The sequence below is a fragment of the Pediculus humanus genome, genomic scaffold (assembly GCF_000006295.1).
Source record: "Pediculus humanus corporis 1103172108213 genomic scaffold, whole genome shotgun sequence".
In the NCBI taxonomy this organism is placed as follows: domain Eukaryota; kingdom Metazoa; phylum Arthropoda; class Insecta; order Psocodea; family Pediculidae; genus Pediculus; species Pediculus humanus.
Genome location: NW_002987783.1, coordinates 184,312 through 198,541, shown reverse-complemented (window position 1 = coordinate 198,541; position 14,230 = coordinate 184,312). Strand labels below are relative to the sequence as shown.

General features: G+C 25.9%; 1 protein-coding gene across 1 annotated transcript; it reads right to left on the bottom strand.

The window, feature by feature from the left end:
• Positions 1-7,633: 7,633 nt before the first annotated feature.
• Phum_PHUM443790 (uncharacterized protein) lies at positions 7,634-9,683 on the bottom strand (the record flags this gene model as incomplete). Its single annotated transcript, XM_002429580.1, has 7 exons — positions 7,634-7,971; positions 8,041-8,275; positions 8,453-8,614; positions 8,691-8,964; positions 9,034-9,221; positions 9,297-9,469; positions 9,593-9,683. The coding sequence occupies 7 exons, from the start codon at positions 9,681-9,683 to the stop codon at positions 7,634-7,636; spliced, it is 1,461 nt and encodes a 486-aa protein (XP_002429625.1).
• Between the last annotated feature and the right edge of the window lie 4,547 nt (positions 9,684-14,230).

Genomic DNA, 14,230 nt, shown 5'->3' with positions numbered 1-14,230 from the left:
ACCGCGTAAATTACATTTAAAAAGTTTACATAATTTTTTTTTTTACAATCGTGTAAGCTAAATATAGAAATTTAAAAACAAAAAAAAAAGAAATTTGTTTAATCCACTTAAACGTTTAAATAAATTGTTTATATTATTAAATAAGGTGTGTGCGTGTGTTTGTGTGTGTGCGTGCGTGTTTAATGCTTTTAAATTTTACGCAATCAAAATTTCTTTCGCTATAAGCGCGTGCAAATAGACATAATATAGCAAAATTTTTTAATTATATGTGTGTGTGTGTCGAACGGCTATAAATGTCCCCTTTCGAATTTTTTTTTGCATACGACGATAATTAAAATGCTTTTTTTCATTTTTAATTGAAAATTTAATACTATAAAATTCATATATAGCAAGCTATATAGCTCAAATGAAAAAAAAAACAAGAAACATTTATTATAAATAAACTTTAAATCTCAGATCTGAAATAAAACAAAGTATAAAAATATCCTTAAAAAAAAATTATTTCGTGACTTTGAGTTATAGCAAACGTAATTATTTCGTAATTTATAGTATTTTATAGCGTTTCGTTAAAAAAAATACATTGTAATTATTTCAACGTCAAATTAAAATTTTTTAAAAATTTATTAAAAAGAAATAACGACTTTCGTAACGTAAATTATAAAAGGAAAATTTATACGTAATCCTTAGCGAGGAAAATAACGCGCTATAAAACTATAAAATTAACCGCATCGTTATTACTAATATAATTAATAATAATCAAATATTTTTATAGCGTTTTTAACGTTAGATTTATAGTAAAATTTCAAAATAAAATTTAAAAAAAAATTTTCATTGTATTATTATAAGGAAAAGAAAGTTAATGAAATGAATAAAACTGGAGAAAACAAAGAAAAAATTCTTTTTGGAAGAAAAAATTCTGGAAGGTGATGTGAGTTATCAAGAGATTAAAAAAAAAAAAATTATAAAATGTATATATATTTTAATTAACGAGCTTATAAACTTTTGTTAAATATAAACAAAGTAAGGAAAAAGTTAAAAAGAAAAAGTAAAAAAATTCGGTTAAAGCGGTTATGGCGGAAAAATGGAAAATTCTGCAGAAAAGAATAAAAATAAGAAAAAAAAATTAATTCGGAAAATTTTTCTTTTTTTTTTTTTTTCTCTTCACAACTGCTGTTTCTCGAAACTTTTCATTTTCATTAATACTCATTCATTTACCTGGTCCCCTAACTCTCTACTCCTCAACCCCCTCTCTCTCTTTGGAATAGTTTATTTATAATTTTCTTTTATATAACCGCGGGAAAAAAAAAAATTTGATTAAAAAAAACGTTTGGAAAAGAAAAAAAAAAGAATTAAATGGAAAAAAAGGTAAAAAAAAAGGTAAAAAGAAAGGAAAAGCGGAAAAATAAATTTTATTATTAATAATAATAATAATAATAATAATAATTCAAAACTTTTTTGTTATTAATTATTAAAAATTTATTTATTAAAAAAAGAAAAAAAAATTAATAACGTTCCGATATCTTAACCTTTCGCCATCTTCCCTTCTTTACATTCCTCCCTTATTAATTTTATTGACGTCATAAAAAAAAAAGAAATCGATCGTTTTATTATTATTATTATTATTATTATTATTATTATTATTATTATTATTATTATTATTAAGTATTCTCTCATACGTATTTGAAATTTTAATAATTTTTAATTATTTATTACGCTATGCGAAAATAATTTAATTATTTTAATTAAAAAATTAAGTAAATGAAAATTGATTAAACATAATTATCATCATTATCATCATCATCATCACTGATATCGATCATGGCTGCCATTTTTGTTGTCAACGTGCAGTCACTACTACTATTTTCTCATCGATCGATAATACCAACATCACGACTTTTCATTTTCTCTTTTCTTTAATAAAATGTTATTATTATTATTAATAATAATGATGATAATTAAGTTTATTATTACGTCACCGGAAGTGAAAAATAAGAAATTTATTTATTTAAATTTTCGATATAATGTGCGAAAATTGAGAATGACTGACTAGTCATTCGTCGTGTACCGAAAAAAATTTTTTTTTTTAAATTAAAACGTTTGAACGGGGAAATAGAAAAAAAAGAAAATTATGTCGTGTATTTAGTAATAATAATAATAATTCGTGGTAGAAAATTTGTTGTTTTACGAACGTTAATTGTATGTCTTTTTTTTTTTTTTTAAATTATTAATTACGATGATGATGATGATAATTACCGTATTATTTTAATTGCGAAGGCAGGAAAATGTCGCTTGTTGCACAATAGTTTTCTTTTTCTATATTCTTCCTACATTTTCTGCTATATTTTCCTATATATTTTTATTAATTTTATTATTATTATTATTATTATTATTATTATTGTTCACGCGACATTATTTTTATATATGTTTTGTTTGTTTTTTTTATTTTAAATTTTTTATTTGTCAGTAAGTGATTTATAATAAAATATAAATATATATATATATATATATATATATATATATATATATATATTCGCCGGATGTGTTATCAGACCGTGTAATATCAGCCATATTTATTTTTCTAAACCGGAAACTGTGTAATATGTCGAAAATGAAAACAATCGTTTGTTGGTTCGTTTGTGCGACGATATAAATCGCAGAAATTTTTTTTTTTTTTTTTTTTTTGGGCATGATTAAGAAGGAGGGAAAAGAAGGAAAAAAAGGAGGAGGAAAAAAGGGGAGGGAAAAGAAGGAGGTACCGGGTAGGAAGAAAGGGGAGGGAAAAGAAGGAGGTACCGGGTAGGAAGAAAGGGGAGGGAAAAGAAGGAGGTACCGGGTAGGAAGAAAGGGGAGGGAAAAGAAGGAGGTACCGGGTAGGAAGAAAGGGGAGGGAGTAGGGGGTGGGAAGAAAAAAGGGAATAAAAGAAGGAGGAAAAAAGGGAGGGAAAAAGGTGGAGGAGAATAATAAGCCGCGAAAAAAATTTCACGCAATTGATTATCATCATCATCATCATTATTATTATTATTTATAAAAAAAAATTTTTTACCGTGTTATTAATATTATTATTTAATTAATTTCTTTTTTTTTCACGTGAAACTTTCAACGAGGTCATTGACCAAAATAATAATAATAATAATAATAATAATAATAAATAGATAAAGTTGGCAAAACTTTTGTAATAAATAAATCGAAAAGGTAGAAGGAAATGAGGGAACGGAAGTGGAGTGAAGGAAAGTAAAAAATAATATTAATAATATTTTTTAATAAATAAAAAAAAAATGGAATAACAAGACCCAGGGGGCTTATATAGCTTCGACTATATAATAACCCTACAGATTATATATATAAATATAGCATCGTCTTTGCTATAACTATAATAATTTTATTTAATTAACCATATAATTATTAATTCACATTAAATAAATAACAAAACGTGGCCGGAGTTTTTATTTTTAAAAAAATTTTTCTATTAAACGTGGCATTAGTGAAATCAATATAATAATTTACCAGTGCTGTAATCTAAGGATTTATCGTAATTTTAAGTATAAAAAAAACGCGCGCAATAACAAAAGCAACCTTTTTTAAAATTTTTCTTTTGAAATAATAATAATAATAATAATAATAATAATAATAATAATAATAATAATTCCTTGGTCGAATGTAGTTTCTACCGTTACAAAAAGAAAAAAAAAGAAAACAAAGCATAATAAACTATTTTGACATTTTTTTTTTTGGGGGGGGGGGTTTGTTTTTTATGTAAAAAAACAATGGAAACGTATTGTGACAGCTTTGTGATTTGAAAGTTTTTCAATGTTAAATTCAAAAAGTCACACTAAGCCCCCCACTCTCCCCACAAAAAAGAAAAATTGAATTAGATTATATAAATATATATATATATATAATATTGTTTGAAAATTTAAAACGGGCCAACTGTTGATGTTTTTAAAAGTGAAAATAAAATTTATGTTTAAGAAAATCTCTCGGGCGACATTAACAAAAAAAAAAAAAAAGGAAAAAGAAAATATTTACTTAGATACATCTATATATTAGTTTTGTTTGTTAAATTTCGATAAGTTTTCATTTCGACGTTGAAAATAAAGTTTCCGGTTTTTTTTTTTATGACGTCATTTTTGAATAAATGAAAAACTTTATTGAAACCTTTTGTAAAAAATATTTTATAGAAATTTTAAATATTGAAAAATATATTTATATAAATAAGAAATTGATATGTTTATATGTATATACATAAACCTTAGGTATTTATGTATACGCTCTCGCGATAATAATAATAATAATGATTTTATGAAAAGGATTTTAGGGTGGGAGCAGGGAAAATTATGGGAAAAGGTTTTTCCGTAGGTTAAAAAATTTTAATTTAAATTAAAAATAAAAAATAAAAAAACGAACGAGAGGAGAGGCAGAAGGGAGAAAAGAAGGGAAATTTTTTTTTTTTGGAAAAAGGGAAAATGAAACGGAAACGGGAGAGGGGAGTGGGGGGAAAATTTCGGAAAGGAAATAAAACGAATTAAAAGTTCTCGTCAAATCATTTCCGAATGAAAATTAGGTTTTCATTTTTTTTTTTTTTGAGTGAAAATCGGTTATCGAGGGAAAGTTTTTTTATAAGATAAAATAAGAGTGATAGAGATGGAAGAGGAAAGACAGAGAGAGAGAGAGAGACAGAGTGAGAGTGGATAAAAAAAAAATAGAATTTAAAAAAGAATCAAAAATTTTCATCATTTCAACTCAGCTAACGCAACGCAAAAATTTTTCTTTCTTCCTCTCTCTCTCTCTCTCTTTCTCTCTCTCTAATTCGTTTTAATAATAAAATCATTTATTTTTTATTTCCCATCTCTCTCTCTTTTTCTCATCACTCCCTCTCCCAGAGAGCACCAGGTGATTAAAAATACCTAGAAAAAAAAAGATAATTTTTCTTTAAAAAATTTTTTTTTTTTTCGAAAGCCTTTTCGTGTCTCTTCATTTAAAATTTTTTCTTTTTTTTCCTTATTTTCCTTATTTTGATATCTTAAAAAAAAAAAATAATAATAATAATAATAATAATAATAATAATAATAATAATGTTTTTAAAGGTTTTAGGGTGGATAAGAAAAAAAAAAAAACTTTTTCAAAAAAAAAAAGTGAAAAACCGGAAAAAAAACGAAACAACAGAGTAAAAGTAGGTCGAACGAATCCCGAGGGTCTATTTTATTACGGCGGAGAAATAAGGTACGCGTCGAAAATTTTCCATTTTTTATTTTATGAAACGTTTTTCCCTTTTTTCTTTTTTTTTCTTAAATAAATTCTTTCAAAAAAAAAAAAAAAAATATGAAAAATAAAAAAAGAGAAAGATAAAGAGAGAGAGAGAGAGAGACGAAAAGAAATGGGTAAACAGAGAATAAGGAAAAAAAATAAAAGAAAAATTCCAAAAAATAAAAAACACGTGATCATCGTTTACGAAATTAATAAAAAAAAAAAAAAGGAAAGAAAAATTCGTTTGTTCGATTGTTTGTTTGTTTGTCTGCTTGTTTGTTTATTTATTCAATCTCGTTCGAAAATTGAAATAATTACGTAATAATAAATAAATCAATTATTAAAAGTTATTATAAAAAAATTAAATAAATAAATTTATTTTTACAGTAGGAATATTTTATTATCGGTGACGTAATCAATCGATGACGTTTTTTGTTTTTATGAATGAAAACAAAAAAGTAGGGAAAAAAAAAAAATTTCGATCGAATTCGATTCGGTAAAAATCGATTCGTATTCGGGTTTGGTCACAAAGGAATTACAGCAAAAAAAAAGGATTTGTCCGTTGTTATTGTCGTTTTTGTTTGTTTGTTTGTTTGTTTGTTGTTGTTGTTTTGTTAAAAAACGGATTAAAAAGTGAACGAAACTACAAACGTGTTTGATAACAGTTGGAAAATTTTTTTTTTTTTTTTGTGCGGTTTTGTTTTAATTATCGATTTTTTCCCTTTTTTTTTCTCTCTCGTTTTTTTTTTTATCTTTTTTTTACGGTTTTGTCCTATTATTATTATCATTATTATTATTTTTTCAATTTTTTGTTTTTTTTTGTTTTTTTTTTTTGTTATCTAAATTTCTCCATGTTTTTGTTTTTCCCTCCTTCCAATTTATTTATTTATTTATTTATTTTTTTTCCTTTTCACCATTTTTTTTTTTAATCCTTTTTTCAGGTTTTTTTTTTCTTTTTTCCAGGAACTTTTTCTCAATTTTTGTTTTTTTGTTTTTTTATTAAAGTTTTATAACAAACAAACAAACAAAAACAAAAACATAAAAACTGTTTAAAGAATTTTTAACGGGAAAAAGAAAACTTGTGTTTACCGACATGTTTTTGGCCATTTTTTTTTTTTTTTCAATTGCGTTTATGTTTTTAAATTGTTTAAACATAAATTTTTTTTTTCTACGAGATTTCCGGTTTAAAAAAAAATTTTTTTTCCCCTTTTCCTCCCCTCCTCTTCCCCTCCTCTTCCCCTCCGCCCTTATCAAAAAAAAAAAACCTCTTGCGATTCGACGCTATTATATATATAAACTCTTTTAAAATCCACTCGAGTTATTATTTGACACTTATTGTTTTCAACTTCCGACATTTTTTTTTTTTTTATACATAAATATTTTTTCGTACACGCGAACGGGGATTTAATCGTACGGACGTTTTTAAGAGCGAACGCTTAAATAAAAAAACGACAAAACATGCTCGAAAAAATTTTTTTTTTTTAATGATAAAGTGAATGAGGAGAGGGTGGGAGAGGAAGATAGAAACTCGTGAGCATAAAAGTTTTTTTTTTTTTTTTTTGGAAAAAGTTAATAAAAAAAAAAACAAGGAACAACAGCAACAACAACAACAACAAAAATTTTAATAAAAACGTGAATAGAAAAAAAAGAAAAAAAAACTCGATTCCGAATTTCATTGACGTGAAAAAGAAGTGAAAAATTGATATTGATTAAAAAGTTTTTTAATCTAAAAAAAAAAAAAAACAATGATGTGAGTGAATGAAAAGAGAGAGAGAGAGAGGAAGGGAAAGAGAGTAAAAGATAAACAAAGAAAAAAGAAAAACTAAACCGAGTAATAAAGGGAAAAAAAGAGAAAGAAAAATAAGACAGAAAGAAAAGGGATTCAGGGGAAGAAATACAAAGAAAAAGAAAAGTATTCAGAGAGATAGAGAGAGAGAGAAACATATAAGAAAATAGGAAAGCAGAGAGAGAGAGAGAGAGAGAGAAAATGAAATTGTAAGTCAAAGAATCAGACAGAGAGAGAAAGAAAGAAAGAAAGAAATAATTTTTTTTTCGAGGTTTAAATCCAAAAAGTACACAAAAAATAATAATTTTTCATATTTAAATATGCACACACACGCACACGCACTTATATATTTCATTGTGTTCGTTAATTAATCATTTTGGGGTAACAGGTATCAGGTGTTTACAACGAAAATTTAGATTTTCAAATCATTTTATATATACATATTTTATTTTTTTTTATATGAAAACCTTTTCATCTCGTAAAATAAAAATGAGTAAATAATGTCTTTTTACAATAATTTTTTTTTCTTTAAACGTTAAAATCTAAATGAGAAAATGTAACACGCGTAACATTAAGAAAAATAATTTTTTTTAAAACAGGTTTTAATTGTCAACGTCAATCTTCAAATCGATTCCATAACTTTTAAACCATCTTATTAATTTCTTATCATCATTTTTATCAATTTTTTCACATTCGGATAATCTTATATATTTTAAATTTCTACTCGGTTTTATTATTTTTGGTAAAAGACCGCAAATATACGCCAAGTCATCGTATGTTAACTCGTGAAATCTACACAAGCTTAAAATTTCAAGATCCGGAAACGGTGAACGATCAGATGACCAATCTTTATTTGATTCTATAATTTCTTTTATGAAAGAAGATGTAATTTTTGGATATTCTAAAAATATACTTTGAAGTTTACAAGGACTCGATATACCTGGAACATTAAATCATATCGTCACTAATTATTGCTAAATGATTTTTATTTCATCATCATTATTATCACCGGAAGAGCATAATGTCGCTTTCCAAAAACAATCGGGTACTCCGTGATCCCAACTAAAATCATCACCATCCGCATAAAATAAATTTTTAAGCTTTTTAAAAATTCCTTTTTTATATTTTTTACAATCGAAACTTTCGCACGTTGGTGGCATAACAAATCCGCAACCGCTTAGCACGATGGTTTCCAATTTGACGCAATTGTTTATAATGACGTGAATATCTATATCTTCGATAACCTATCGACAAAAAGCATACAGAGAGAGAGAGAGGGGGGGAGGGACGAAGAAAAAAGGGAGGAAAACGTACCTTCAATTCTAGAAAACCGAGTGTGGTAGGTCCGTATTTTTCCAATAATGGTATCATATCAGTAAAATCGAGTAAAGTTCTTTCGCCGCTCGATACGCATACGGCACTGAATCTTTTATCTTTTTCAAAGTTTCCAAAGATGATAGAACATCATGAGGTGTGCTGCAATCAAAACGAACTCGTATGCTCGTAGCAGATGGACATAATAATGTTGCCAGTTGAAGAGCATCCGGCGAAAGAACCCATTTGGGTGACATTCTAAACCTGACCTTGAAAAAAAAAAAAAAACATTTTCAAATGATTTCCGTTACAAACAAAAAATAAGAAATTGTGTCGTTTTCTTACCACGTGTGAAAAATCAACATCTAAATTTTTCAAATGATATTTAGGTAAGGTTTTAGTATCGTTTTTATTCTTCTTCCACGTTTCGTTATGCATTTGATAAAGAGCAGCAACCATTTGATAGTGACGTAACAAAACAAGATTCGGACAATTTTTTATTATTATTTGTATGTCTAATGCGGAGATTTTTAAATTACCCAAATGTGCGTGAGTAATAAATGACTCGTTTGATGATGATTGAAAATTTAAAGGACGCGATTGAACGATCAACAATTTCCTGTTTGATAATAATAATAATATTAACTTTTAAACAGAATAATAAGGAAAAAAAATTGTTTTTATTTACTTTAATAAAGTTTCTGATTGGGGTAGCCAACTTTGTAATACGTCATCGTTTATTATCAATCTTTTAATAATTTCATTTTTTCTTATCAATTCACCGTCGAAATCTAAAATTTTTAAACTTTTTGGCAATTCTAAAATCGTTTCAGCCGTGAATCTTTTTATTCCGACAATTTTACACAGTTCGAGATTCTGAAAAAGATGAATTTTTTTTTTTTTTGAATATCCGAACGGATATTTGTACATTATCATCATCTCATTTTTTACCTTGCAAATTCTACCAACATAACCGATCAAATCGTCGTCCCATACGAGTGTGACGAATTTCATTTTACTCGTGAAAAAAATTTTCCATTCGTCTTTCCATATTTTTTTTTTATTTTTATCTAAATTTGATTTTTGATATGCGTAATTTAATAAATCTTCTGCTATTGAACCTCCTACGATTTTCGAGTAAAAAAACAAAATAATAATGATAATAATATGCATAGTATATTTTATAAAAAAGTTTTTGGTTATAAAATTTCACTTGCCCAAATTTTCAATCCATTTGCTTTGGTAACTTTCATTTTCCGTTAAATTTCTAGAATAATTTTCCAAACGTAAAACGCAATATTCCAAGCAAATAAAATATAAACTTTTACAACCGGTCATATTTAAAAAAAAAAGAACCAATCAATTTGTTTTTACGTCGGAAAAAAACATCACATCACTCCAATTTCGAAAAAATCATTTTACGTATTATTACAACGTTATCGCGTTTCTGAAATATTTACGTTATACAAATGTAAAACTTAAATGTATAACAAATTTCATAATTTTTAATTTTATCAAGACCCTTGTTCCGAATTACTTTTATAAAAGTGAAAATATTTTGACGAAATCAATATGAAAAAAAAAAAAAAGTTACCAGACACGAAATGGTACGAAAGGTTAACAAAAAAAAGGCTCTGAGTCACCTTGTGGCTTTTATCCTTAAACTTTTTCGACAAATTATTTTTATTATTATTATTATTAGTAAAGGTTTTCTTAACTAAATAATCAATATAGATAAACACAGACACACACACACACGCACAAAAGGTTTAACGTTTCAATTTCGACGGATTAAATATATGTAATAAATTTTTAAAATTTTATGTTTTACAAATGGTTAAGTAAAATCCACTTGGCAGGGAATTTTTATACGTCTTAATTTAATTAATTAAATATGGCAAATGACACGTGGAATTAGAAATAAAAAAAATTTGATAAAACAACTTTTGGACAATATGATAAAAATTATTTTACACATCGGTTCTTTTTCTTTTTCTTTTCCTCACGGTTCTCTTTGAAAATTTTTAACTGTGATGATAATGATGATGATAATGACGATGATGATGATGACGTTGACAATGATGATGATGATGATAGTGATGATTCTAATAATAATAAAATATTTAATCAGCTTAAAAAGTTTTTATTTATTTAAAATGGAATTTATCAACGAAAAAAAAGAAAAACATTGATAAAATTGATTTGTTTTTTTTTTAAGCAGTACGTTAACAACACCAATTTTTTTTGCTGCCGTACAAAGAGAAATAGGCTTTTAATTAAATAAAAAAAAAAAAATACACAACAGAGAATTTTATTAAAAATTATCGGGGAAAAAAAAAATTTACTCGAAACGGCGGAAAATTTTTTTTTTTTTTTTTTTAAATTTTTAACGAAGGAAGTTGAGAAGGGGATCCCTAGGGATCACGAGGGAGAAGGAGAAAAAAAAGAAGAAGAAGGAGAGGTCTTTGTAATTATTTAATTAATTATTTTTTATTTATCATCGACTGGGCGAAATATTTTTTTTTTTTTACTTAAGTAATTACAGATAATAAGGGAATCTTTTGACGAAAATCATATTGTTTGTTATTTTCTTTTCTTCCTCTCGTTTGTTTCCTCTCGCCGGTTGTTGTTGTTGTTAAATTTTTCTTTTGACTCTTTAACTAATGACAAAATTAAATAATTATTTTTATCTTATAATAATGATGATGATGATGATCACAAAAGAAATATACAATAAATGCAAACATAACTTTTTTTTTATTATTTATCTCATTCAAGGTTATTAAAGAGGTCCTACCTGAAAAAAAAATTTTTTTTTACAGGTGTGCCAATGCCAAAGTTCGAAAAAAAAAAAGATTTAAATCTTTTATTATAATGTTTTAAAAATATATCAGATGATGGCGCCAAACGAAAAATTATCATTATTATTATTTTTTTTTAAAGTCGAAAGTCAATTTTTTCGGTTTTTTTTTTTTTTGAGAAACGTACCCGAAACGACGACAAACAGGTGACCTTTTTTTCGTGTCAGGTATTTTAAAAAAAAACTTTTTTTTTTCAAAACGGTCAAAGAATATTCTAGAATAAATCCCGCGTAATATAGAAAAGAAAAAAATTTTTTATTGTATCCTCTTCGGATTTGATTTATGTAAGAATAATTTAAAACCTTTTTAACTTTATCTATTGTTTTTTTTTTTTTTACATTAAAAATATTACGTCACGACGACAGAAAAGCTATTAATCAAAAAAAAAAAAAAAAGTGGAAAAAGAAAAAAAAACACGCAAATAAAGAAAGAAAGAAAAGGAAAAAAAACGTGACAAAAAACTTTCTTTTTTCTTCTTCCCCTTCCTTCCCTTCCTTACTCCCCCCATTTTCTTTTTGTTCTTTTCTATTTGTATCATTTGTATCATTTTACTTTTTTTTTTCTTCTTTTTATCTAATTTACTTTGAGAAAAAAATTTTCCGACAGAAAAAATTTTTTTTCTTTCTTCTACCCCTTCCCCCTCCCCCCGGAAAATCCTTCCCGGTGTAACCAGGAAAAAAAATTATTTTTATCACAAATTACGATATCACGAAAATGAACAAGAAGAAAAAAGACGTGGCGGGCAACACTTGTTGGTTTTTTCCTTTTGTCTTTTCGTATAAAAATAATAATAATAATAATAATAAATTGTTTGTTTTTGTTTTTACTGTCACGACCAGCAGAAGAGAACAAGTCCCCGTACGATCATTTAACAAAAAAAAAACGCGCGTTTTCCCATTATCCTTTTTTTTTCATCCCCCCCAAAGGTGTCTTTATTATGTGACTTTTTTTTATTTACAATTGTAATCGCCATGTCAAAAAAAAAATTAATTTTTTTCCCTTTTCCCTCCCCTTTTCTTTGTTCCTCTTCCTCCTCCTGTTACGGGTAAAATATTTCATCCAGGAAAAATCCGGGAGTTAAACCTTTTTTTACTAGAAAAAAAAAAAAATCGCCGTGAAATTTATTTTAAAAAAAAAAAAAAAAAACCTGGATAAATTTTCGATTTTCATCAAAAGGTTTTCGATCTAAATAAAAATGGCGGAATTTTAAGGGAGGGGGGTTGAGAGTTGGGAGAAAGGAAGGGAAGAAATGGCACGAAATAAAATCAATTTTTCATTTAAGAATTTTTTGATTATGAATAACAAAAAAAAAATTTCGGAGAGTGTGTTCCAGTTCGAACAATTTAAAATAATAATAATAATAACGTTACTAAATATAAAAAAAATGTTTAAAGTTTTTTTTCTTTTAAATAAAATTCGTTTCTTTAAAAAAAAAAAAAATCATTTTGGAATTTATTTTTTTCTTTGTTTTTTTGTGAGCTCTGGAAAATGTCGTCGTTGTCGTTGTCATCGCTGGAAAAAGAAATAACAGGAGGTTTATTATTTCTTCGGGGTATTACCTTTGTTAATTTTCTCTTTTCTATTAAATTTCGGATTTTATTGATAAAACCTTAACCAGTGTCACAGAATTTAAGTTTATCAGAGTAAAATGAAAATAATGATAATAAAGAAAATCGATAAAAGCCTTCGGGTTTTAAATCCGGGAGGGTTCCAGTAATCCGTTGTTGAATGAAACCAACCAAAACGCGAATGTTTTAAAAAAAAAAAAAAAAAAGTAAAAAAAAAAAAGAAAAAAAGAAAAAAAAAGTAAAAAATTATTATTATTATTACTTATGAAACGAATAATTAAATATTTAAAATATAAAAAAGAAAGAGAGAGAGAGACTCAAAGATCTACCAATCAAAATTTAATATTTTTATTTTAATGTTTAGCTTATGAGCGGAAATTTTTTTCAATTTTTTTTGGCTTTTAGCATCGTAATATAATTTTTTTTTTTTTTTTGAATCGTCGCTAGCAGAAGACATTTTATTTTATTAATAATGATTATTTTAACGCTTATGGAAATTTTGGAAAAGTGTTAAAAAATTCGAATGGAATCGAGTAATAAATCGTGTGAATAATTATTATTGTAGTACAAAAAAAATTATTTTTATTGTTGAAAAAAGAAAAATAAAAGGAAATTTAAAAAAATTTTTTTTTTTTATTCCGGTTGTTGAACCTTTGAAAAAAGAAAAAAAAACAACAACAACAAACGAAAATGGATATTTAAAACCAAAAACATGTACGTAATACGTTTTCATTAAATAAAAAAAAAAAAAAATTGTCGTTGGTTGCTCACTTCACTTGCGCTTTTTTTGCCGTCTCCATTTTGTTTTTTTTTTTAAAGGGGACCGGGCGGGGGAGGGGGGTTTAAAAGAAAAGATTTTTTTAATGTTGATAAAAAACGACGACTTTACGATTTTTTTTTTTTTTTGTACATTGCAATTATATTTATCCAGGGTATTCCAGTTTTAAAATATAATAATTTTAAATCGTACTCAAATTAATAATAATAATAATAATAATAATAATAATAATAATAATAATAATAATAATAATGATGATGATGATGATGATGATGATGGTAATATTTTATATCGATAGCGTTTTACGTACCTGAAATCAAAACGGTTTTTTTTTTTACGACAAAATTTTTTTTTTTTTTTCACGTATCATTTTGCAGTGTAATAATTTAATTTATAAAATGAGTTTGGAAAATCTTTTGAACTTTTATCCCCCATATAAAAAAAAGGTTTCTCCCTGTCCCCCGTCCCCCCATTCGCCAAAATCAAACGAAAATGAAAAAACTTCTTCACAGTATTTCGTCCACAGTATAAACTTGTTAAAAAAAAAAAAATTTTTTCGCACGCTACAAAACAATTTTATCATTATTATTATTTTTTGTTTTTGATACACTATTGTAGTTTTAATTACGTCACACACACGCACACACACACCCATTATACTTTTTTTTCTTTTCATTA